Below are 25,697 nucleotides of genomic sequence, written 5' to 3' on the forward strand. Positions count from 1 at the left end.
GAATGGTACTGACAGCGACCCTATAGCACAGAGTAGAATCACCCCAAGAGGTTTCAAAGGGTTGTTTGCTATATTCAAACTGCCGATCTTTTTGTTGGCAGCAAAATTCTTAATCACTGCACCACCAGCGTTTCCTAAATTAAAAAGAAGTACAGGATTTACACTCTCAAATTTTTGGCCCTCCTAACAAGGAGCCCTAGTTTTACAGTGGGTAAAGTGCTTGGCTGCTAACCTAAAGGTCTGTGGTTTGAACCCACCAGTTTCTCTGCAGGAGTATGATGTAGCATTCCACTTCCCGTTAAGATTTAAAGCCTTCAGAACTCTATGGAGCACTTTAACTCTGTCCTATAGGGTCACTATGAGTCAAAATAAATTCCAGGGAAGTAGAGCATCTGCTTCTATAAAGATTATACTTTGGAAGCTTTGGGGAAAATTCACTGTGTCCAAAAAGATTTCTATGACTCAGAATTGACTCAATGGCAGCGGGTTATTAAACTACAGCACAGGAGTCCCTGGGTGGTACAGACAGATAACACACTTGGCTGCTAAATGAAGGGTTGGAGGTTTCAGTCTACAAGAGGCTTATCAGAAGAATGCAAGGTGACCTGCTTCCGAAAAGTCAGACACTAAAAACCCTACGGAGCACAGATCTTCTGTTACGCATATGTGGTCACCATGAGTCTCAGCTGACAACTCAGCAACTGGTGAACCTGCCCAGCCCTTATTACCATTCCACTCTGTTGGCCATAGTACGTGCCACAAACAAAACATCCAGCCACTCACCTTCCGCAGGACCTGCCCTGCTGCACCATAGCTGAGCAACTGGCCTTGCCCATTGGATAAGGAGGTGAAAAATATAATGACCATAGACAAGAAAACAACAAAGAATCACAGGCCACCCAGTAGATGTAACCAAATAATAATAATAATAAATGCAGGACAAAATGAACAGGTCTACAAAAGTAAATGAGGAAAATGACTACTGAATGTCCTAGAGATAGCAGACAATATCAAAACATAAAAAAGGATAAGATGCTTCCAATAGGCATCCAAAATAAAACACCAGATGAATTTCCAGTAGCAGAAAGGCATTAGAATTACCTGACACAGAATTCAAATCTCTAATATCTGGAACTGTCTAAGAGTAGAAACAAAAAGACAAAAATGAGGAAAAAATAGACAAATTTATGGAAAAGGTAGAAAAATTCATGGCAAAAAAGACAAAAAATGGAAGAATGCAGGAAAATAATACAGGAACAAAATACCAAAAGACATTCACAACTAGAAATCATAAAAAAAAAAAAAGGTAAGAAACCCAAAGGAAACAACAATATTTCAGAAATGAACAGTGTCATAGAAGGGCTGAGGACCAAGTTCTAAATGATGGAAGATAGAATTAGTGAAATTGAAATCAAAGACTTGGGTACAACTCTCTTTGAAAAAAAATCAGAAGAAGAATGAAGAAACCCTGCGAATTATGTGGGATACAATCAAAAGCTAAATTTTGCAAGTGATCAGAGTGCCAGAACAGAGAGAGAAAATGGAAAACACAGAGAGGATCAATGAAGAATTACTAACAGAAATCTTCTCTAACATGAAAAATGAAAAGTTATCCATTGAAAAGCTCAATGAACCCCATTTGGGATAGACAGCAAAAGAAAATTATCAAGGCATATCACAATCACACACACTAAAACCAAAGACAAAGAAAAATCCTGAAAGCAGCTCAAGAAAAACAAAAAGTCACATACAGAGGAGAAACAATGAGACTAACCTCTGATTATTCAGCAGAAACCACACAAGCAAGAAGGCAATTGGATGACATAAATAAAACCTTGAAAGAAAAAAATTGCTGGCCACAAACACTATATCCTTCAGAACTCTCATTCCAATATGATGGTGAAATTAGGACATTTCCAGATAAACAGAAATTAAGGGAATATGTGAAAATGAAACAAAATTTACAAGAATTATTAAAGGGAGTCCTTCATCCTGAGAACAAATGACATCAGACCATAGCCTCAACCTAGGATACAAGATTTTGCCAGCCAGATACCAACATAGAAAATAAACTTTCAAGGGCTATTCAAAACCAAAATAATTACAACAGGGAACCAGAGAGACTAATCTGTAAATAAGAACAATGTTAGAACAATAAAAGAGGGAATAAACAGTTCAGGTATAGAACTTTCTAACGAAGAGGAAGGCAAGGTGATACCAAGTAATACTAGACTGGCTCAAACTAGGAAGATAAGGGTAAATTTGAAGGTAGTCCCAAAGAAATTTAAAGAACCGACTCACCAAAATAAAAAAGATAAAGCCTCAATAAAAACAAAATATACATAAACAAAAGAGATGAAAAAGAAATCCACAAACAAAAGGAACTCAGCACAGCAGAGTAAGAGGAACAAAGAAGAAAATGTTAGCACCACAAAAATAAAAGCAATACACAATACAGAAAGAAAATCACACCTCTCAGTAGTAACACTTTATGTAAATGGCCTAAATGCACCCATAAAGAGACAGAGAATGACAGAATGGATTAAAAAAAAAAAGAAGAAGAACAGAATCCATCAATATACGTTCTACAAGAGACACACCTTAGAAACAAACAGGTAAATTTATTAAAAATCAAAGGATGGAAAAAGTATATCAAGCAAATAACTATCAAAAAAGAGCAGGAGTGGCAATACTAATCTCTGTTAAGATACACTTTAAAACAAAACCCAACATAAAAGACAATGAAGGACACTATGTAATGACTAAAGGGCTGATCCATCATGAAGACTTAACCATAATAAACAACTATGCCCCCAATGACAGAGCTAAAGATACATAAAACAAACTCCAACAGCACTGAAAAGAGAAATTGGCAGCTCCACAATAATAGTAGAAGACTTCAACACACCACTTTTGTTATAGGGCAAAACATCTAGAAAGAAACTCAACAAAGATACAGAAGACTAATGGGCACAATCAGCCAACTTGACCTCATAGACATATATACAACACTCCACCCCACAGTTGCAAAGTACATACACATTCTTTTCCAATGCACATGGAATGTTCTCCAGGATAGACCATGTATTAGGACACAGAGCAACACTCAACAAAATGCAAAACACTGAGAAATACAAAGTATCTTCTCTGACCACAATGTCATAAAAGTAGAAATTAACAACAGAAAGAAGAAAGGAAAACAAAATTAAATGGAAAGTGAAGAAATCAGAGACGGAATAAAAAAAAATTCCTAGAATCAGAGGAGAATGAAAACACATCTTACCAAAGGCAGGGCTTACAGGTTAATTGATAGCAATAGATGCAAACATCAAAAAAGAAGAAAGTGACAAAATCAGAACATTAGCTACACAGCTTGAACAAATAGAAAGAGAACAGCAAAGAAGCCCCCAGCTACCAGAAGAAAAGAAAAAATAATCAGAGCAGAAATAAATGAAATAGAGGATAGAAAAACAATAGAAAGTTGGTTCTTTGAAAAGACCAACCAAATTGACAAACCACTGGTCAAATTGACAAAAGAAAAATACAAGAAGACACAAATAATATAAATTAGAAATGAAATGGCAACCATTACAACAGGCCCAAGAGAAATAAAAAGAATCATAACAGAGTATTATGAAAAAGTATACTCCAACAAATTTGAAAACCTAGAGAAACGGACAAATTTCTACAAACACACTACCTACACAACTTAAAATAAAGTGATGTTGAAAATATGAACAGGCCCATGACAAGAGATAGAAAAAGTAAGAAAAAAACTCCCAACAACAAAAAAGACTCAGCCCAGATGTCTTTACTAGAGAATTCTACCAAACATTCAGAGAAGAGCTTACACCATTATCACTCAACATATTTCAGAACACAGAAAAGGAAGGGATACTTTCAAATAAATTCTATGAAGCCAGCATAACCCTGAAAAAAAATCATCAGAATAAAAAAAAAAAAAACTTACATACCAAATTCTCTCATGAATATAGATGCAAAAATTATCAACAAAATTCTACCCAATAGAATTCAGCAAAATATAACAACAAAAAAAAAACTCCACAACCAAGTAGGACTCATACCAGGTATGCGAGGATGGTTCTACATTAGAAAATCAATCAATGCACTCCTCCTCATTAATAAAAGGAAAGATAAGAATCACACGATCATATGAATAGATGCAGAAAAGGAATTTGACAAAGTCCAACACCCATTCTTGATAGGAACTCTCAACAAAATAGGTGTATAAAACAGGTATAGAAGGGCAATTTTTCGACATAATAAAGGCGATCTATGCAAAGCCAAAGACCAAAATCATTCTTAATGGAGAGATGCTGAAAACATTCCCCTCAAGAACAGAAACAAGATATGAATGCCAGTTATCCCCTCTCCTATTTAACATTGTGCTGGAACTTCTAAAAAAAAAAAAAAAAATCTAATAGGAAGATTCAGCACAGTCCCAGGATACATGACAAACATACAAAAATCGGTTATCTATACAACAATAAAGACAATAATGAAAAGGAAATCAGGAAAACAATACCATTTATAATAGCCCCTAAAAAAATTAAAAACTTAGGAATAAGTCTAAACAAGGATGTAAAGGACCTATTCAAAGAAACTACAAAAGACTCCTGCAGGAAAACAAGGAAGATCTACATAAATGGAAAAACATACCATGTTCATGGATAGGGAGACTCAACGTTGCGAAAATTCCAATTCTACCCGAAGTGCTTTACATGTACAGTGCAACCCCGATCAAAATGCCAACAATACTCTTTAAGAGATGGGAAAACTTATCATTAAGTTTATATGGAAGGGAAAAAGTCCCAGATAAGTAAAGCACTATCAAAGAAGAATAATAAGAAGAAGGAGTAGGAAGACTAGCACTACCTGACCTCAGAACCTACTGTACAGCTAGAGTATGGTAATCAAAACATTCTGTACTGGTAAAGCAATAGATACATTGACCAAGGGAACACAATTGAGAACACAGGTGTAAGTCCATCCATCTTTGCTCACCTGATCTTTGACAAGGAACCAAAGTCCATCAAATAGGGAAAATATACTCTTTTTAACAAATGATGTTAGCAAAACTGGATTTCCATATGCAAAAAAATGAAATAGGACCCATATCTCTTACCACATAAAAAAAAATAATTCAAAATGGAACAAAGTCCTAAATATAAAGCCAAAAAGTATGAAGGTCATAAAAGAAAAAATAGGATCAATGCTAGAGGTCCTAATACAAGGCATTAATAGGATACAAACCACAACCAACAACACACAAACTCCAGAAGATAAGCCAGACAACTGAGATCTTCTAAAAATTAAACACTTATGTTCATCAAAAGACTTCACCAAAACAGTAAACAGAGAAATTCAGACTAGGAAAAAAAATTTCACAGTTACAAATCAGACGAAGGTCTAATGTCTAAAATCTGCAAGAAAATCCAATACCTCTACAGTAAAAAGACAAATAATCCAGTTCAAAAATGGGCAAAGGAAATGAACAGACACTTCACCAAAGACATTCAAGCAGCTAACAGACAAAAGAGAACATGATCCCAATCACTAGCCATTAGAGAAATTTAAATCAAAACCCCAATGAGATACCAACCCCCCATGGCATTACTGTCACCAATCAAACAAAACAGGAAATAACATATGTTGGAGAGGTTGCGGGGAGATTGGAACTTTTATGTACTGCTGATGGGAATGCAAAATGATATAACCATTTTGGAAAATTATATGATGCTTCCTTAGAAAGCTAGAAATAGAAATACCATATGATCCAGCAATGCCACTCCTAGGACTATATCCTAGATAAATAAGAGTCATTACACAAATAGACATATGCGCAACCATGTTCATTGCACGATTCTCCACACTAGCAAAAACATGGAAACAACCTAGATGTCCATCAACAGATGAATGGATAATGAAACTGTGGTACATACACACAATGGAGTATTATACAATGATGAAGAAGGACGATAAATCTGTGAAGTATCTCCTAATGTGGATGAACCTGGAGGGCATTTTGCTAAGTGAGATAAGTTACTCACAAAAAGACAAATATTGTATGACATCACTACTGTAAAAACTCACCAAAAGGTTTACACACACACAAAAAAGAAGAAATCTTTGAAGGTTAAGAGGGAGGGGAGGGGTGGAGATGGAAAAACACTAAATAGACAATAAATAAGTAGTAACTTTGGTGAAGGGGAAGGCAGTATGCAATACTAGGGAAGACAGCACAACTCGTACAAGGCAAGATCATGGAAGTTCCATAAACATATCCAGACTCCCTGAGGGAACAAATTGCTGGGCTGAGGGCTGTGGGGACCATTGTCCCTGGCAACATCTCTCTCAATTGCAGTAACATAGTTTATAAAGAAACGGTTCTACACTCTACTTTGGTGAGTAGCATCTGGGGTCTTAAAAACCTGTTAGCACCCATCTAGGATACCCCACTGGCCTCACCCCTTCAGGAGTAAGAAAGAATGAAGAAAACTAAAGATATAAAAAGATATAAAGAAAAGATTAATCCAAAGGACTAAAGGACCACATCTATCACTGCCCTCAGCAGACTGAATCCAGTACAGCTAGATGGTGCCTGGATACCATCAATGCCTGCTCTGACAGGGATCATAAAAGAGGGTCCTGGACAGAGCTGGAGACTTGCTGGCCTTAAAGAGACTGGAGAAACCCTGAGATTGTGCCCCCAGATACGCTTTCAGCTCAGTAATGAAGTCATTCCTGGGGTTCACCCTTCTGCCAAAGATTGGATAGGCCCATAAAACAAAACAAGAGTAAAGGGGCACACCAGCCCAGGGGCAAGGACTAGAAGGCAGAAGGGAACAAGAAAGCTGGTAGTAGGAAACCTAAATTTCAGAAGGGAGAGCGTTGACATGTTGTGGGGTTGTTAACCCATATCATAAAACAATGCGTGTACTGTTTAATGAGAAACTAGTTTGTTCAGTAAAGCTTCATCTGGAGTACTATTTAGAAAAAAAAAAAAAAAGAAGCTAATGGGTTATAGAAGAAATCAAGGAGAAAATAAAGGAATTCATAGCTTCAAATGAGAATGAAAAGACATCTTACCAGAACTTTTGGGATGCAGCAAATGCAGGGCTTAGAGGTCAATTTATAGCAATAAATGCACACATCGAAAAAGAAGAAAGGGCCAAAATCAAAACATTAACCGTACAAGTTGAAGTAATAGAGAGCAGAAAAAGGAGTTCTTGGGCACCAGAAGAAAGGAAAAAAAGATTAGAGCAGAAATAAATGAAATAGAAAAACAATTGAAAGATTCAACAAGACTGAAAGCTGGGGTTTTTGAAAAGATCAGCAAAATCAACAAATCATTGGCCAAACTCACAAAAGAAAAACAGGAAGCAAAAACCAAACCCACTGCCAGGAGGGGAAACAAATAACCTGAATGAGATGGGCAATATCACAACAGACCCAACTGAAATAAAAAGGATCATAACAGAATACTATGACAAATTGTATTCCAATAAATTTGAAAACCTAGTGGAAATGGACAATTTTCTAGAAACACACTGCTTACCTAAACTAACACAAAACTTGGGTCGTTGGGTAGAAAAAATAAATAAACCCATAACAAAACAAGAAATTAAAGAGGTAATAAAAAAAAATAATAAAATAAAATAAAACTCCCTGGCCCAGAAGGCTTTCCTGGAGAATTTTACCAAACATTCAGAGAAGAGTTAACACCGGTGCTACTAAAGGTATTTCAGAGTGTAAAAAAGGAAGGAATACTCTCGAACTCATTACAGGAAGCCAGCATAACCTGATACCAAAGCCAGACACAGGAACCGCAAAAAAAGAGAATTACAGACCAATATCCTCAACAAAATTCCAGCCAATAAAAGGCGTTGGAAGGGCATTGCAGAAGAAGGGCTGTCCTGACTGTCTAGTCGGTCAGTTGGGTGAGTGTGAAGACACTTGTTGGTTCTCAGTCCCAGCCACATACTTGGAACACATGGTTCCTTGATGATTTTGCATTGTGACCCAGCCTGAGGACTATCTTACCACAGACCACCCAACAGGGCACTGTGTGCGCAAGGGCATGATGCAGAGATGCTGTGCAATCAGGGGTAGAAGAAACAATCCAGCCAAAATAGTGTAACTGCAGTAGGTGGACAGGCCTGTGTTGCTGTAGCATTTATTTCATATCTCTTTTTAAAATTGTAGCTCTTCAAGGAAGGATTACTCTGCAGAGAAAACTCCATTTCCAGGTTTGCAAATACCTTCTCACCTGGAACAGAGTAGAGCAGGAGCCTGAGGATTTGGATGGTGTCACCACCCTGAAGCTTCTCTCTTGTGTGATGTTGCTCAGGTTCCATTCCTCAGAAAAGGCTTCCTTTATGAGGCTCAGATAAGCAGGGCCGAGCCCACGGTGGGGTTTGGCAAGGGGACATTTATGTCAAGAGCCAGGGAGTACGATGGTGAAGTCTGAGAGCACAGGGTTGTGGTAGAAAATCTTGTACGGTGCTCTCGTCTGACTTACTTTTTGAATATGGCAGTAGTGGCCACATATCATCTTGGATTCTCTGCCCCAAACTAAAATTAAGCTAGTGATGTAGAGCAAATGTTTCGGGCTCGACTACTAACCAAAAGGTTAGCAGGTGAAATCCAACAATGGGGCCTTGGAAGAAAGGCCTGGCAATCTAGTTCTGTAAGATTAAAAAGAGTTCACCACTGAGTTGATTCGGACTTCTGGTGACCCCATGTGTGTCTGAGTAGAACTGTGATGTATATGGTTTTCAAAGACTGATTTTTCAGAAGTAGAGCGCCAGGGTTTTTTTTTTTTTTTGAGACCACTGTTGGTGGACTAGGAGTTGAGTGAGTTAACCATTAAATAAAATTTTAATTATTTATTTTTTGGTTTTTGCATGCTTCAGGGTAAATCTCATCCTTGATATTCCATTTAGCCTACAAGTGGAAGTCTCCTACTGATTTTAAAATATCGGTAATTCTATTTCTAATTTCTGGAAATTCAGTTGGTTCTTTTTCAGACCTGAAGTGCCTCCTTTTTAGTGTTCTTTACCTTGCATACAATGTCAAGATTATCATTTATTTCTTTAAATACACTCATATAATGCCCAAATCTGAAGAAAGAACAGAATTCCTTTTGTTCTGTTATTTTTACTGCATCACATTTGCATTCATATCATGCTATTGTTGTTGTTATGTGCCCTCAAATTAGTATAGTGACCTTATACACAAGAGAACGAAACACTCCGTGGCCCTGAGCCATCCTCACAATCTTTGCTATGTTTGAGCCCTATGTTGTAGCCACTGTGTCAATCCATTTCTTTGAGGCTCTTTCTCTTTTTCGCTGACCCTCTACTATAAGAAGCATAATGTCCTCCTCCAGGGACTGGCCCCTCCTGATAACATATCCAAAGTAAGAGAGATGGTGTCTCACCTGAAGATTGAGCTGCTCCAGGCACACCGAGGCCATGCATACCTGGAATGAAACTCCTTGAAGAGTTGATATTCAATCACAACTTTGCTAGGAAATCCTGTTTGTGTTTTCCTGTCCTTTTCCACAGTGAATCTAGAGCCCTGTTCTTAGGTCTTAGCCATTGTGGACATGATATGTTCCACTTTCTCTTTGGTTCACACTTCCTTTCTGATCTGAGCCCTCGGAAGACCTAGCTCAATATGGGATCAATGAGGACTTTCCACACAGGTGAATTCTGGGCCTGTCTTCCATTTCTCTGGCCCTTGCATAGCCCTGGAATCCAATCTGAAATGCTTGCAGTGTCTTTTAGCTATCCTTCAGGATACAAGTGTCTTTAGAGCTCAGACATTTTCTAGCTATAAATTTTTATCAAACATTGAAGCAAAAATTTCCCATATTCTTCCCTTTCCTTTGATATTTTTTCCCAGCATTTTTTATTATTTCCCAAAACTGTTGATTTGAGGAAACTAGTCCATCATTTATGGAACCTGAGCCCGTTTATAACTGTTTATAAGTTAAAACTAAAGCCATTTATTAGATCATGGGTGTTTCAGGCAGTTGTGTCAGGCTAGTAACCTAAAGGTTGGCAGTTTGAACACACCCAGAGGTACCCTGGAATAAAAGCCTGTCAATCTGCTTCTATAAAGAACACAGGCAAGAAAACCCTATGGAGCAGCTCTACTGTGTAACACATGGGGTTGCCCTGAGTTGGAATCCACTGGGATGTGAGAGGTTTTAAGTTGATACTAGAGCTTCTAAGTACACTGCTGTGTCTGTTCCAGTGATAAAATTATACTTTGTGCAATATTTTTGGTTGTTGATGTACATTAGATACTTTCACAAATCGTGGTCCATGTAATCTGCTTTCAGTTCACTGACTGCTTTGCATAGGCCCCCCCACACCCACGCTGGCTGCTCAGATATTATAAACGGGGCCTGTGCAATGGGAGCTGATCTGCATCAGGCAGGCAGGGGCAGCAAGATGATGCCACAGACTCTCGTCCTCCTGTCCCTGTTGCTCTGGGCCTCTGGTGAGAAATTAAAAGTGTTCAATCCCTGTAGAGTAGTATCTTTTCAGAGCTGAAAAATAATTTTTACAAATAGTGGGAAATGATGGTTATTTCCAAACTGGAACCAATTATGTGCTGATACCTAATATCAGTAGATGTTGTGTCGGGGGATATTTTCATTTGCTATGAAAAAGTGTGTGTATATGCAGGCATGGTAATTGTCCACTTTGAATACAGGTGCCAGTGGGGACATCATAATGACCCAGTCTCCAGCCTCCCTGGCTGCATCTCCAGAAGGAACGGTCATCATCAACTGCAAGGCCAGCCAGAGTCTTTTTTACAGCTCCGACAACAAAGACTATTTAAACTGGTACCAGCAGAAACCAGGACAGGCTCCTAAACTGCTCATCTACTTTGCATCTAATCGGGATCCTGGGGTCCCTGACCAGTTCAGTGGCAGTGGGTCTGGGACAGACTTCACTCTCACCATCAGCAACTTCCAGGCTGAAGACGCTGCAGTTTATTACTGTATGCAGAATTATGATGATCCACCCACGGTGCTTCAGCTTCGAACAAAAACCTCCTCCCGAGGGCTACAGGCCAGTGAGTCTTCACTGCACCAGCTGCTTCCTTTCTGCTCAGCCCTGAACATGCACGCTTCCTCTGTCTGCCCCAAGGACTGCACCTCCGGACGAATTCCTTGGAGTATTTGCAGGTACCAGGAGAAAATTAAGGGATGTGGTTTCTTCTGGCTCCCATTTTGTGGTAAACTAAAGAAAAAAAACCTCTAAAAATCTCTTGTAGACTTTGTCAGGAGTTTTTATATCACAGGAACCTGCATGTTTCACATGGATAGATCACATGACTGATTTGGGGTAGTGTCCAGTGTGCTTTACACCCTGAAAGATCAGTTTTCTCTTCCCTGTGCATTGTTGACTCTCGAATATTCCCGGTTTATTTCCTTCTTTTCCTGGACTTTTTCCTTTCTCTTCCATTATGCCTCATAACTCTGGATCTAATCCAATACTAAATTTGTGCCTTCCTATTTAAAATCTCCCTCACAGAAGGAAGTATTCCTCTCTTACATTTTCCTTCCATGGATCCTGTTTTCCAGCCAAGCCTTCCAGGTCAACATCAATGAAGGTGTTTTCCTGCTCTAAGGTCCCATTTTACTGCCCCTTTCTCCTCTGTCCATGTCTTTCAGTGTCACTCATTCTTTCAAAGGCCAGACTCTAACTCATTAACCATATCACTCTAGAAACATGTAAGAGTTTTCCCATTTCTTTTTTCATTATTTGTCAATTCCTCTTTACATTAATCCCTTGGGTGCCCAGGTTTAATTTAGTGACTGAAGGAAATCATGTTTCTTTCTCGTTTTTACTTGCCATCTTGTGAGTCCCTGACTCATGAAAATTCAATGCAAAATATTATCTGATTGTTGTGATCCATAGGGTTTTCACTGGCTGGTTTCTCAGGAGTAGGTCGCGAGGCCTTTCTTTCTAGTCCGTATTAGTCTGCAAGTGCTACTGAAACCTGCTCAGCATCACAACAACACGTGTAGAGGAAGTATGGTAAATGAGGCCTGTGGGTCCCTGATCAGGTTGATGCTGATGACAACCCAAGTAGTGTTTCCAGTCAGTGTAGACAAGACTCTGGCCCTGCAGCTGATAGAGACTTTCTATCCTGGGAGACAGCAGAGATTCTGGCACCTACTGAGCAGGATCTGTCCTATTTAAACTAAAATGAAAGGCACACAAGGATGATCCAGAGTTACTGTGCAATCGAGTACAGAAGGAAAATCAAACCAAAATGGGCTCTAACTGGAACAAGTGCACAGGTCTATGTGGCTTGTAGCATCTATTTCATATCTCACTTCAAAATGTAGACCTATCTGAATAGGAGGGTCCCTCTGGAGAGAAAACTCCATCTCTAGGAGATGAGGCTTCTGGGCCAGATAGAGGAACTGTACATGTTCAGGAGTGTGAAGGAAGCAGCTGGTGCGGTGAAGGTTCACAGGCCTTTAGCCCTGGGGAGGAGCTTGTGTTCAAGGCTGAAACACTGTGAGATCATAGGCACAATGTTGCAAACAGCAATAATCTACCACATCCTCACCCTGGAAGCTGCTGATTGTGAGGGTGAAGACTGTCCCAGGCCCACTGCCACTAAAGCACTCAGGAATCTTGGATGCCTGGTTCACGTGCAAAGGAGATATTCAGCTTAGGAGCCTGTGCTAGTTTCTGCTGATAGCAGGCTAAGATGCTGCCAACACTCTGGCTGGGCTTGTACTGATGGTGATCATTTCTCCTAGAGACACAGTCAAAGAGACAGGAGACTGTGTTATCATGATGTCCACACTGGCACTTGCAATCAGAGAAGACAATTACATGCACACATATATACACAGCTTTTCATACACACATTAAAATATACCATTTTAAATATGCATTTTAGTGGAATACACTTCAAACTTAAGTGACCCATCATTTACTACTATGCCCTAAAATAGTTTTTCACTTCTATAAAGATACTTCTCTAAAGGGATTGAGGCACTTTTCTTTTCTCACCAGAGATCCAGAGCAACAGGGACATGAGGAAAGGAGCTTGTAACACCAGCTTCCTGCCTCCATCTGCCTGATGAAGATCTACGCATACTGCAAAGTCCCCATTTATGGAGCCTGAGCAGCCAGACTGGGCCTGGATCGTCTCTGCAAAGCCATCATTGAATGTGAAAGCAAACTGCATGGGCAGCGGGTTGTGAAACCAACCAATGTAAATCAAGAGCCAAAGACTAGAAAAGACTAAGGAGTCAACTTAGGAGCTCTAAAACTAGGAACAGTAGCTTCTCTTAAGAAGGCCTTCTATTTAAAATCAGGAAATAAACTGAAATGGGTCTAGGGCTGGTTTCCTGATTTCTACAATCCTCGTGAAATAATACAAAATACTGGAAATATATAAAAAAAAGAAAGAAGAGTATAGAAGTGATTACAATGGAGAACTTTTGGTTCACTTTTTGATAAAAATTTATGGCCGGAAAATGTCTGAGCTCTAAACACAATTTTATCCTGAAGGACAGTTTAAAATCACTCCATACACTAAAGTTTTAATTCTAGGGAATTGTAAAACCCAGGAAAATGGAAGACCGGCCCAGAAATTACCTATGTGGAAGTCCTGAGGGTCCCTACGTTGTGCTTGAACCAAGGGAGTGGGACTGGAATCTCAAAGTCAGTGTGAACTAGAGAAACTAAACCTATCCTTCTCACAGCTGCTAGAAAATTATCAAAAGTCTCTAGGTTCATTGTGGAAATGAGCAGAAAAAAATAAGCAAGATTTCCTTGGGAAGATGTGTCTGAAAGTCAATCTTCCAAGGAGTTTCACTCCGGGTATGTATGGCCTAGGTGTGTCTGGAACTCTCCAACCTTGAAATTAGTTTAAGAGGACCCAATCAATAGGAAGCTGCTCTAGAAGAGGGCACACCCATCATAAGTCCTCAGGAATCCTCATCAAGAATTTTTGGAAGACTGATACCACCAAGACATCAGAGATATTTGACTTCCAAGAAAATAACTAGGATATGAATAGAAATGTGATGCAACTGAAATAACAGAGAAAAAAAAAAACAGTGTTCTCCTCAGCCTTTAGATTTGGGAGCTGTATGACTTAATTTAAAGAAATAAATGATAAAATTTACATTGCATACAAGGCACAGAAAAATAAAAGCAGGGTGCAACAGATCTGAGAAACAAATTCCAGAAATTAGATTCAGAATACACGTCTATCGGTTTGTCTTACTTAGGGGGCTCACATGTTGCTGTGATCCTGGTTGCTGTGCTGCCACTAGACAAATACCAGCAGGTTCAGCCCAGTGGACAGGTTTCAGCTGAGCTTCCAGACTAAGACAGACTAAGAAGAAAGACCTGGTGGTCTACTTCTGAAAGAATTAGCTATTGGAAGCCCAATTAAGAGCAGCAAAACTATGTCTTTTACACGGCCAGAAGATGAGCCCCTCAGGTTGGAAGGCACTCAAAACATGACTGGGGAAGAGCTGCCTCCTAAAAGTAGAGTTGACCTTAATGAGGTGCACAGAGTTAGTCTTTTGGGATATTCATGTACTGATGGGGCATGACTCAAAATGAGAAGAAACAGCTGAACATCCATTAATAATCGACATGGGGAATGTATGAAGTATGAGTCTAGGAAAATGAGAAATTGTCAGAAATGAAGTAGAATGCATAAAGATCAATATTCTAGGCATTAGTCAGCTGAAATGGGCTGGTATCCATCATTTTGAATCAGAAAACTGTATGGTCTACTATACCGGGAATGATAACTTGAAGAGGAATGGCGCTGCATTCATCATCAAAAAGAACATTTCAAGATTTGTCCTGAAGTACAACGCTGTCAGTGATAGAATAACATCTACAGGCCGACAAGTAAGACCAGATAATACGACAATTATTCAAATTTACCCACCAACACCAAAGCTAAAGATGAAAAATTAGAAGATTTTCACCAAGTTCTGCAGTCTGAAACTGATCAGAAATGCAATCAGGATGCCCTGATAATTACTGGTGATTGGAATGCGAAACCTGGAAAAAAGAAGAATCAGAGTTTGGAAAGTATTTCTTGGTGATAGAAACGATGCCGGAGATTGCATGATTTAGGGTGTATGAAAAGAGATGGTCTAGGTTTTGTGACTACAAAAATGTCTTTCAATGAGCTTTAATGTAAAGGAGAAGAGAGAAACAGGACAAAATTGGAGGCAGACGTGAAGTCAAGAGACTTTAAAAATGATGTCTCCTGATGACAGAAACAATGCTAAAGTGAGGGGAACATGCATAGTTCAAAAAAGAGGGGTGAGAAATGCCAAGAATGCCCTTGAGGGGAACAGCGGTATGGGAGCAGAGGGACTGGCCTCAAGTAAGAAGGCTGTCTGCTCATCTACAGGAATAGGAAGGAAGGAAGGCAGAATATGGGAATGTAGACGCCCGTGGATCTGAATATGCATGAGGGGGGCTAGTAGAAGCTCTTCCTGGAAACAGGAAATGAGGTCATTTGCTGAAAGTTAGGATGAGAAGTCGGTGTTACAACTTGAAGAGAAAAGAAAAGAGAAAGGGTGGATGAACCAGGTAAATGAAGGACAACTGTGAGGCAGGACTGAAGGCAGTCCTGAGGTAGTGTGCATAAATTTATGGTGAGATGAATCAGAATAATTATGTGTTTTTCTCCAGCCACTTTAGGGACATGGAGGCAGGTATGTGGTGGGTGGAGTTTTTCCCAAAGTTTAGGTTTTACAAGAGAAATATGATGAAATAAGATAGGGACCATGGTGTTCTTGGTTCCAGGAAGGAATTATTATAAACAAGAATATTGGCATTTGTAATGGATAGGAAGTGAAAATCGACTCAATGTTAGTTAACAACAGCAAGTGGGGATATGGAAATGTGAAGGGTGCAGAGACAGCAAAAATAGATTTATTGAAAACTTCTTTTCAGAAAATGGTAAAATTCTGATTCATACAAATACAAGAAAGAGCAAATACTCTATTTATAATTTTTTCTTACGATTAAAGAAACATTTTCTCTTCAGAGTTTTATACTAGTAATCCTTCTGTTAAAATGGTTTTGGTAAAATAATACTTACATTGCTTTTACACAAGGGCAAACATGGATCTAGTGTTTTCCCATTCCTGAGATACTTTCTCTGACATAAACTTCAGCGGGGAAACAGGGACAGGAATGCTCATGGGATAGGGCTCTAGCCTTTGGCCTAGAGAGAAGCTGCAGTTCTGGGGCAGCAGTAAAGGCATTTGGGAGTCAGGGTTCAGGTAAGGGTAGAGAAGATCAGATGGGAATGCAAATGACCATGGAGTGAAGCCCAGAGTGAGGGCTGAGAGCAGATTTAAAGGAAGTGAGCAGGAAGACCAGAAAGCCTGCTCATTTTGGAGCCAGAGGTGGCCCAGCTGTCGATTTTCTGACTACTTCATGCCAACTTTTTTGTGTGACCAAAACAAACAAATAAAACACAGCAGTCTCTGTGACAGTGCCTAATAAGTGGGACACTTCCCCTACCTCTGCTCTGGTAAGAAGTCGCATTGTTACCACAAAACACAGATTCGAGCCCCCTGTCGCAAAGCCAATACTGAGACAGGGATGAGGTAAGCAGCAAGAGGCATTTATTGTAAATGGGTATACAAGAGAAAAGGGGGATAGCACTCCTCCAAAGACTGTCGGTCTGCTGGAGACTGGCCAGATGGTTTTATAGGGTTGGGGCTAGGCTTGAAGAATCTGGGAATGGCAGTTCCCCTTTGAGGGAGGATGCTGACCACATTTCAGATATGTTGACCTTCTGTGGGTTTTCATAGAGGTCTTCTGAGGCCATCCTCGTTTCATTCTCAAGATGGACCCTCCTTGTCTGATTGTCTTATCCCAGGTCTTATTGATTGTTGTTCTGCTTGTTCAAGAGGCACACAGGTTAATTTTAAACTTCATAGGACCATGAAGAATGGGAAGGGAAGGGAGGAAACAAACCACAAATCACAAAACCAGCGGCGTAAGCAAAAGTTAACTATGCGGGAGCCAAGATGGCAGAATAGACACACGCTTCCTGAGAGCCCTCTTTACCACAAAAACCTGAAAAAACAAGTGAAGTGAGTATATTTGTCACAAGCTCGGATCTCTGAGCTTGAAGGACAAGCTTAGAAAATGAACTGAGGGGCAGGGGGAGGAAGAGACAGTTCAGAAGCGGAGGAGGTACCAGACATGAATCACTGGGAGCCCTCAGGCAGTGGAGGGGTGATACTAGTGTTCGGCCACACTTTCCTCAGGGAGAAGCAGCCAGCCACACAGCCTACTCACACCTCTGGAACCTGAGAAGAATGGCGCTCTCAGCACAAGTTAAGTACGTGCATATATTTCACGGTGCCCCCACAACCCCAAGCTGGCTTCAGCAGCTGAATTCCCTCAACACCCTGTTGAGCACCTAGAGCCATCCTCCCAGCCTTGGAGAAGAAACAATTTTCAATTGGGGGAAAAATAATTTGCCAGCTCCACTAACTGGGGGAGCTCAGGAGAGAAGTGGCTCCTGTCCAGGCATAAATAGTCTATGGACTTTGAGCACATTTCCCTTCTGCGTAGACCAGTGTGGGCCTATTTTGGGAGAATAGGCCCTTGTTGGAAGACTTTGACAATTTCTGCTGTGTGGCAGAGAGGTGGGTGTTTGATGTTTGACATCACTTTGCCCATTAAACAAGGTCCTCACCTACCCACATCAGGGACCTAAGGGCTGGTAGCTCCATTCAGGTCACCCAGCCACCGGCAACAGGGGGTCCAAGGATAACTGGTACCTCCCAGTCCTTACAACCAAATATGTTGGGTGCCCATGGTCGGTCTGCACAACCAACCCACCTGCACGCTCTAGGGAAGAGGGATGTGCTTTCCTCAGAGACACTCAGGAGTCAGTTGTCAGCCCCCCTGCCTTGATCAGAGAGTGAACCCCTGCTGCAATCAGATACCAGTACATACACCAATCATGCCTGCCCCTCTAAGACTGGGACAGAGCATGTACCACACATTTGATGATCAGCTACCTGGACACCTGAGTTGAATTCATACAAGAAAAGTGAATGGACTCCAAGACTGATACACCTGATGACAGCTCTAGCCATCTGGGGACAGGACATCAGAGCTCCAAAGGCGAAAATAATCAAGCTCACTCACTCAAGAAACCCATCTGTGTATATCAAAAGAAAACAAAGCAAGAAGCAATGCTACAGTTAGCAAGCATAAACTAATTAGTTTAGCAAGCATAAACTAATACAATAACATATAAATGGCTCAGAGACAACAGTCAATATCAAGTCACAAAAGGAAACAGACCATGATCACTTCAACAAACTCTCAAAACAAAGAATCCAGGGATCTTCTAGAAGAAAGTGCATTCCTGGAATTACCAGAGCCAGAATACAAAGATTAATATACAGAACCCTTCAAGACATCAGGAAGGAAATGAGACAATACACAGAAAAGGCCAAGTAACACACAGATAAAGCAATTGAAGAAATTAGAAAGATTATTCAGGAACATAATGAAAAATTTAAGAAGATGGAAAAATCCATACACAGACAGCAATCAGAAATTCAGAAGATTAACAACAAAATTACAGAAGTAGACAACTCCGTAGAAAGTCAGAGGAGCAGAACTGGGCAAGTAGAAGCCAGAATTTCTGAACTCAAAGATAAATCACTTGGCACTAACATATTTGAAGAAAAATCAGATAAAAGAATTTAAAAATAATGAAGAAACCTTAAGAATCATGTGGGACTCTATCAAGAGAAATAACCTCCGAGTGACTGGAGTACCAGAACAGGGAGGGATAACAGAAAATACAGAGAGAATTGTTGAAGATTTGTTGGCAGAAAACTTCCTGGATATCATGAGAAATGAGAAGATATCTATGGAATATGCTCATCAAACTCCACATAAGGCAGATGTTAAAAGGAAGTCATGAAGACATATTATAATCAAATTTGCCAAAACCAAAGAGAGAATTGGAAGAGCACCTAGGGATAAACGAAAACTCACCTACATTGCAGAGTTAATAAGAATGAGCTCAGTCTACTCGACAGAAACTTCGCAGGCAAGAGGGCAATGGGAAGACTTATTTAAAAAGTAGAAGGAAAAAAATTTCCAGCCAAGAATCATACATCCAGCAAAACTGTCTCTCAAAAATGATGGTGAAATTAGGACATTTCCAGATAAACAGAAGTTTAAATTCAGAAAAACCAAACCAAAACTACGCGAAATATGAAAAGGAGTTCTTTGGTTAGAAAATCAATAATATGAGGTATCAACCCAAGACTACAACACTGAGCAGAGCAATCACAAGTCAACCCAGACAGGGAAATCAAAAAAAGCAAAGGAAGATTTAAAAAAAAAAAAAGCTAAAAACAGGGTAACAATGATGTTATTATGTAAAAGGAGACAACATTAAAACAATAAAGAGGGACTAAGAAATGTAATCATAGATGTTCCATATGGAGAGGAAGATATGGCAATACAAAGAAATAAAAGTTAGGTTTAAATTTAGAAAAATAGGGGTAAATAATAAGGCAACCACAAAGGAGACAAACTATCCTACTCATCAAAATAAAATACAAGAAAAAAATACTCAGCAGAAACAAAATCAAAACCAATGAACATGAGGAAGGGACAATATATAAAGTTAATCTACTTGGCAAATACAATTAAGTGGGAAAAAGAAACTGTCAACAACACATAAAAAAAGACACCAAAATGAGAGCACTAAATTCCTGCCTATCCATAATTACCCTGAATAAAAATGGACTAAGTGTACCAATAAAGAGACAGAGGGTGGCAGAATGGATTAAAAAACAAGACCTGTGTATATACTGCCTACAAGAGACACACCTTAGACTTAGAGACACAAACAAACTAAAACTCAAAGGACGGAAAATATATATCAAGCAAACAACAACAGTCAAAAAAGAGCAGGAGTAGCAATATTAACTTCTGACGAGATAGACTTTAAAGTTAAATTCATCAGAAAGGATAAGGAAGGACACTATATAATGATTAAATGGACAATATTTTTTTATACCAAGAAGATATAACTATGAAATATTTATGCACCCAATGACAGGGCTGCAAGATACATAAAACAAGCTCAGCATTGAAAAGTGAGATAGACAGCTCCACAATAATAGTAGGAGATTTCAACACACCCCTTTCGGTGAAGGACAGGACATCCAGAAAGAAGCTCAATAAAGACACAGAAGATCTAAATGCCACAATGAACCAACATGATTCATAGACGTATACAGAACACTCCACCCAACAACAACCAAGCATACTTTCTTTTGTAGTGCACATGGAACATTCTCTAGAATAGACCACATATTGGGGCATAAAGCAACCTTAAGAGAATTCAAAACATTTAAATATTACAAAGCACCTTCTCTGACCATAAGGCCATAAAAGTGGAAATCAGTAACAGAAATCAAACACTTGGAAACGGAACAATACCCAGCTCACAAAAGCCTGGATTATAGAAGACATTAAGGATGGAACAAAGAAATTCACAGAATCCAAAGAGAATGAAAACGCTTCCTATTAGAACCTTTGAGACACAGTAAAAGCAGTGCTCAGAGGCCAACTTATATCAATACATGCACACATACAAAAAGAAGAATGGGACAAAATCAAAGAATTCTCCCTACAACTTGTACAAAGAGAAAGAGAACAACAAAAGAAATTGTCAGGCACCAGAAGAAAACAAATAATAAAAATTAGAACAGAACTAAGTGAAATAGAAAACAGAAAAACAACTGAAAGAATTAACAAGACCAAATCTAGTTCTTTGAAAAAATCAACAAAATTGATAAACCCCTGGACAAACTGAAAAAAGAAAAACAAGAGAGGAAGCAAATAACCCAAATAAGAAATGAGATGGGTGATATTACAACAGACAAAACTGAAATTAAAAGAATCATATCAGAGTGCTGTGAAAAATTGTGCTCTAACAAATTTGAAAACCTAGAAGAAATGGATGAATTCCTAGAAACACACTACCTACCTAAACTAACACAAACAGAGGTAGAACAACTGAATAGACCCATAACAAAAGAAGAGATTGAAAAGGAAATCAAAAACCTCCCTACAAAAAAAAAGCCCTGGCCTGGATGGCTTCACTGCAGAGTTCTAGCAAACTTTCAGAGAAGAGTTAACACCACTATTACTAAAGGTATATGAGAGCATAGGAAAAGATGGAATACTACCAAACTCATACTATGAAGCCATCATATTCCTGATACCAAAACAAGGTATAGACACCACAAAAAATTATAGACCTATATCTCTTATGAACTGAGATGCAAAAATGCTCAAGAAAATTCTAGCCAATAGAATTCAACAACATATCCAAAAAAATTCACCATGACCAAGTGGGATTTCTACCAGATATGCAGGGATGGTTCAACATTTAGAAAAACAATTAATGTAATCCATTACATAAATAAAACAAAGGACAAGAATCCCATTTTTTAACCAATTGATGCAGTAAAGACATTTAACAAAGTTCAACACTCATTCATGATAAAAAGTCTCCGTAAAATAGGAATAAAAGGAAAATTCCTCAACATAATAAAGGGTATTTATACAAAGCTAACAGCCAAGATCACCCTAAATGGAGAGATCCTGAAAGCATTCCCACTGAGATCGGGAACCAGACAAGGATGCCCTTTAGCACTGCTCTTATTCAACATCGTGTTGGAGGTCCTAGCCAGAGCAATTAGGCTAGATAAAGAAATAAAGGGCATCCAGATTGGCAAGGATGAAGTAAAATGGTCTCTGTTTGCAGACAACAGGATCTTATACACAGAAATACGTAAGGAATCCTCCAGAAAACTACTGAAACTAATAGAAGAGTTCAGCAGTGTATCTTAACATACAAATATCAATTGGATTCCTCTACACCAACAAAAAGAACATCGAAGAGGAAATCACCAAATCAGTGCCATTTACAGTAGCCCCCAGGAAGTTAAAATACTTAGGAACAAATCTTACCAGAGATGTAAAAGACTTATACAAAGAAAACTACAATACTCTTCTGCAAGAAACCAAAAGTGACCTACGTAAGTGGAAAACATACCTTGCGCATGGATAGGAGGACTTAACATTATAAAAATATCTATTCTACCAAAAGCAATCTATACATTTAAGGCAATTCCGATGCAAATTCCAATGACATTCTTTAATGAAATGGAGAAAACAATCACCAACTTCCTACGGAAGGGAAAGAGATCCCGGATAAATAAAGCATTACTAAAAAAGAAGAACAAAGTGGGAGGCCTTACCCTACCGGATTTTAGAACATCCTATACTGCTTTTTTTTTTTTTTTATACTGCCACAGTAGTCAGAATAGCCTGGTACTTGTACAACAACAGATACGTAGACCAGTGGAACAGAATTGAGAATCCAGACCTAAATCCATCCACATATGAGCAGTTGATATTTGACAAAGGCCCCAAAACAGTTAAATGGGGAAAAGACATTCTTTTTAACAAATGGTGCTGGCATAACTGGATATCCATCTGCACAAAAAAAATCTTGCATTTGTTATTCCATCTAGCCTACAAGTAGAAGTCTGTCATCTATTAACTTTTAAAATTTTGGTAATTCTATTTCTAATTTCTAGAAATTTAGTTGGCCTTTCTCAGATCTGAAGTGTCTCCTTTTTAGTTTTCTGTCTCTTGCATACAACGTCAACTTTGTCATTTATTTCTTTAAATAAACTTGTGTAATGTCCAAATCTGAAGTATGAGCAGAACTCCTTTTATTCTGTTATTTCTGCTGCAACACATTTGTATTCATATCATGTTATTGTTGTTGTTGTGTGCCCTCAAATCGGTTCCAACTGATAGTGACCTTATACACAAGAGAACGAAACACTCCATGGTGCTGAGCCATCCTCACAGTCTTTGCTATGTTTGACCCCAATGTTGCAGCAACTGTGTCAAACCATTTCTTTGAGGCTCTTTCTCTTTTTCATTCACTCTACTTTATGATGGATGACGTCCTTCTTCAGGAACTCGTTCCTCCTGATAACATGTCCAAAGTAAAAGAGTTTCAGTCCCACCGTAAACATTAAGCTGCTCCAGGCAGACCGAGGCCGCGCATACCGGGAATGAAACTCCTTGAAGACTTGATATTCAGTCACAACTTTAAAAGGAAATCCTGTTTGTTTTTTCCTGAACATTTCCACAATGAATCTAGAGCCCTCTTCTTAGGTCCCAGCCTTTGTGGACATGATAGGTTCCACTTTCTCTTTGGTTCACACTTCCTCTGTGATCTGAGCCCTCCTCAGCCTCATTCAATATAGGGTCCTGAGGACTTTCCACACGGGGGAATTCTCGCCCTGTCTTCCATTTCTCTGGCCCTTGCAAAGCCCTGGAATCCAATATCAAGTACTTGCAGTGTTTTTAGGTATCCTACAGGATACAAGTGTCTTTAGAGTGCAGACATGTTCTAGCTATGAATTTTTATCAAATATTGAGGCAAAAATTTACCATATTCTTCCCTTTATTTTGTTATTTTTTTTTCCCCCAGCATTTCTTATCATTTCCCAAAAGTGATGATTTGAGGAAATTAGTCCCTCATTTATGGAACCTGAACCCATTTAAGACTGTTTTTAAGTTAAAACTGAAGGTATTCAGTAGATCAGGAGTGCTTCAAGCAGTTGTGATGGGCTACTAACATAAAGGTTTGCAATTTGGACACACTCAGTGGTACCCTGGAATAAAAGCCTGTCAATCTGCTTTTATAAAGACTACAGGCAAGAAAACCCTACGGAGCAGCTCTACTGTGTAACACATAGCATTGCCCTGAGTTGGAACCCACTGGACTGTGAGAGGTTTTATTTCAAGTTGATATTAGAGCTTCTAAGTACTGTGTTTCTACTGATAAAATGATACTTTCTGTGATATTTTTGGCTCTTGATGTACATTGGATAGTTTCACAAACCGTGGTCCATGTAATTTGCTTTCAATGCACTGATTGCTTTGCATAGGCCCCTCCACGCCCAGGCTGGCTGCTCATACATTATAAACGGGGCCTGTGCAATGTGAGCTGATCTGCATCTGGCAGGCAGTTCCAGCAAGATGGTGCCACAGACCCTGTTCCTCATGTCCCTGTTGCTCTGGGCCTCTGGTGAGAAATTAAAAGTGCTTCAATCCTTGTAGAGTAGAATCTTTGTAGAGCTGGGAAATGATTTTAAGATAAAGTGGGAAATGATGGTTATTTCCAAATGGAACCAATTATGTGCTGATAACTAATATCACTAAATGTTTTTGTATTGGGGGGATATTTTAATGTGTGTTTGAAAAAGTGTGTGTATATATGTATGCATGGTAATTGGCCACTCTGATTACAGGTGCCAGTGGGGACATCATAATGACCCAGTCTCCAGCTTCCCTGGCTGCATCTCCAGGAGAAACAGTGACCATCAAGTGCAAGGCCAGCCAGAGTCTTTCTGACAGCAGCTACGAGGTGGACCTCTTAGCCTGGCACCAGCAGAAACCAGGACAGGCTCCTAAGCTGCTCATCTATGGGGCATCTAACCGGGATTCTGGGGTCCCTGACCGGTTCAGTGGCAGTGGGTCTGGGACAGACTTCACTCTCACCATCAGCAACTTCCAGGCTGAAGATGCCGCACTTTATTATTGTCAGCAGGGTAAAGAGCTACCTCCCACAGTGCTTCAGCCTCGAACAAAAACCTCCTCCCAAGGGCTACAGGCCAGTGAGTCTTCACTTCACCAGCTGCTTCCTTTCTGCTCAGCCCTGAACATGCATGCTTCCTCTCTCTGCCCCAAAACCTGCATCTCCTAATTCCTTGGAGTATTTGCAGGTTCCAGGAGAAAATGAAGGGATGTGGCTTCTTCTGGATCTCCTTTCCTGATAAATTAAAGAAAAAAAATGCTCTAAAAATGTTTTGTAAGCTTTGTCAGGGGTTTTCATATCACAGGAACCTCCATGTTTCATATGGATAGATCATGTGATTGATTTCGGAAGGGTTCACTGTGCTTTATACCCTGAAAGATCATTTCTCTCTTCCCTGTGCCTTCCTGACTCTGGAACATTCCCATTTTATTTCCTTCTTTTCCTGGACTTTTTTCCTTTCTGTGCCATTACCCCTCATTACTCTGGACCTAACCCAATATTAAACCTGGACCCTTCATATTTAAAATCTCCCTCACAGAAAGTAGAATTTCTCTCTTCCGTTTTCCTTCCATGGATCCTGTTTTCCAGCCAAGTCTTCCTGGCCAACATCAATGAAGGCATTTTCATGCTCTAAGCTCCCATTTTACTGCCTTTTTTCCTCTCTCCATGTCTTTCAGGGGCACTCATTCTTTTAATGACCAGACTCTAACTCATTAATCCTATCACTCTAGAAACATGTGATAGCTTTCCCATGTTCTTTTTCATTAGTTGTCAATTCCTCTTTGCATTAGTCCCTTGGGTGCCCAAGTTTAATTTAGTGACTGAAGGAAATCATGGTTCTTTCTGTTTGTTAGTTGCCATCTTGTGAGTCCATGACTCATGAGAATTCAATGCATAATATTATCTGATTGTTGTGATCCATAGAGTTTTCCCTGGATGATTTCCCAGAAGTA

General features: G+C 39.5%; 2 gene segments (V, D, J or C); both read left to right on the top strand.

The window, feature by feature from the left end:
* Positions 1-10,416: 10,416 nt before the first annotated feature.
* LOC126060431 (immunoglobulin kappa variable 4-1-like) lies at positions 10,417-11,562 on the top strand. The segment is given in 2 exon segments: positions 10,417-10,533; positions 10,750-11,562. Coding segments are annotated over 2 exon segments (642 nt in total).
* A 12,576-nt stretch (positions 11,563-24,138) lies between these two features.
* Positions 24,139-24,927, top strand: LOC126060437 (immunoglobulin kappa variable 4-1-like). The segment is given in 2 exon segments: positions 24,139-24,234; positions 24,458-24,927. Coding segments are annotated over 2 exon segments (504 nt in total).
* The last annotated feature ends 770 nt before the right edge of the window (positions 24,928-25,697 follow it).

Source organism: Elephas maximus, chromosome 17 (genome assembly GCF_024166365.1).
Source record: "Elephas maximus indicus isolate mEleMax1 chromosome 17, mEleMax1 primary haplotype, whole genome shotgun sequence".
NCBI lineage: Eukaryota > Metazoa > Chordata > Mammalia > Proboscidea > Elephantidae > Elephas > Elephas maximus.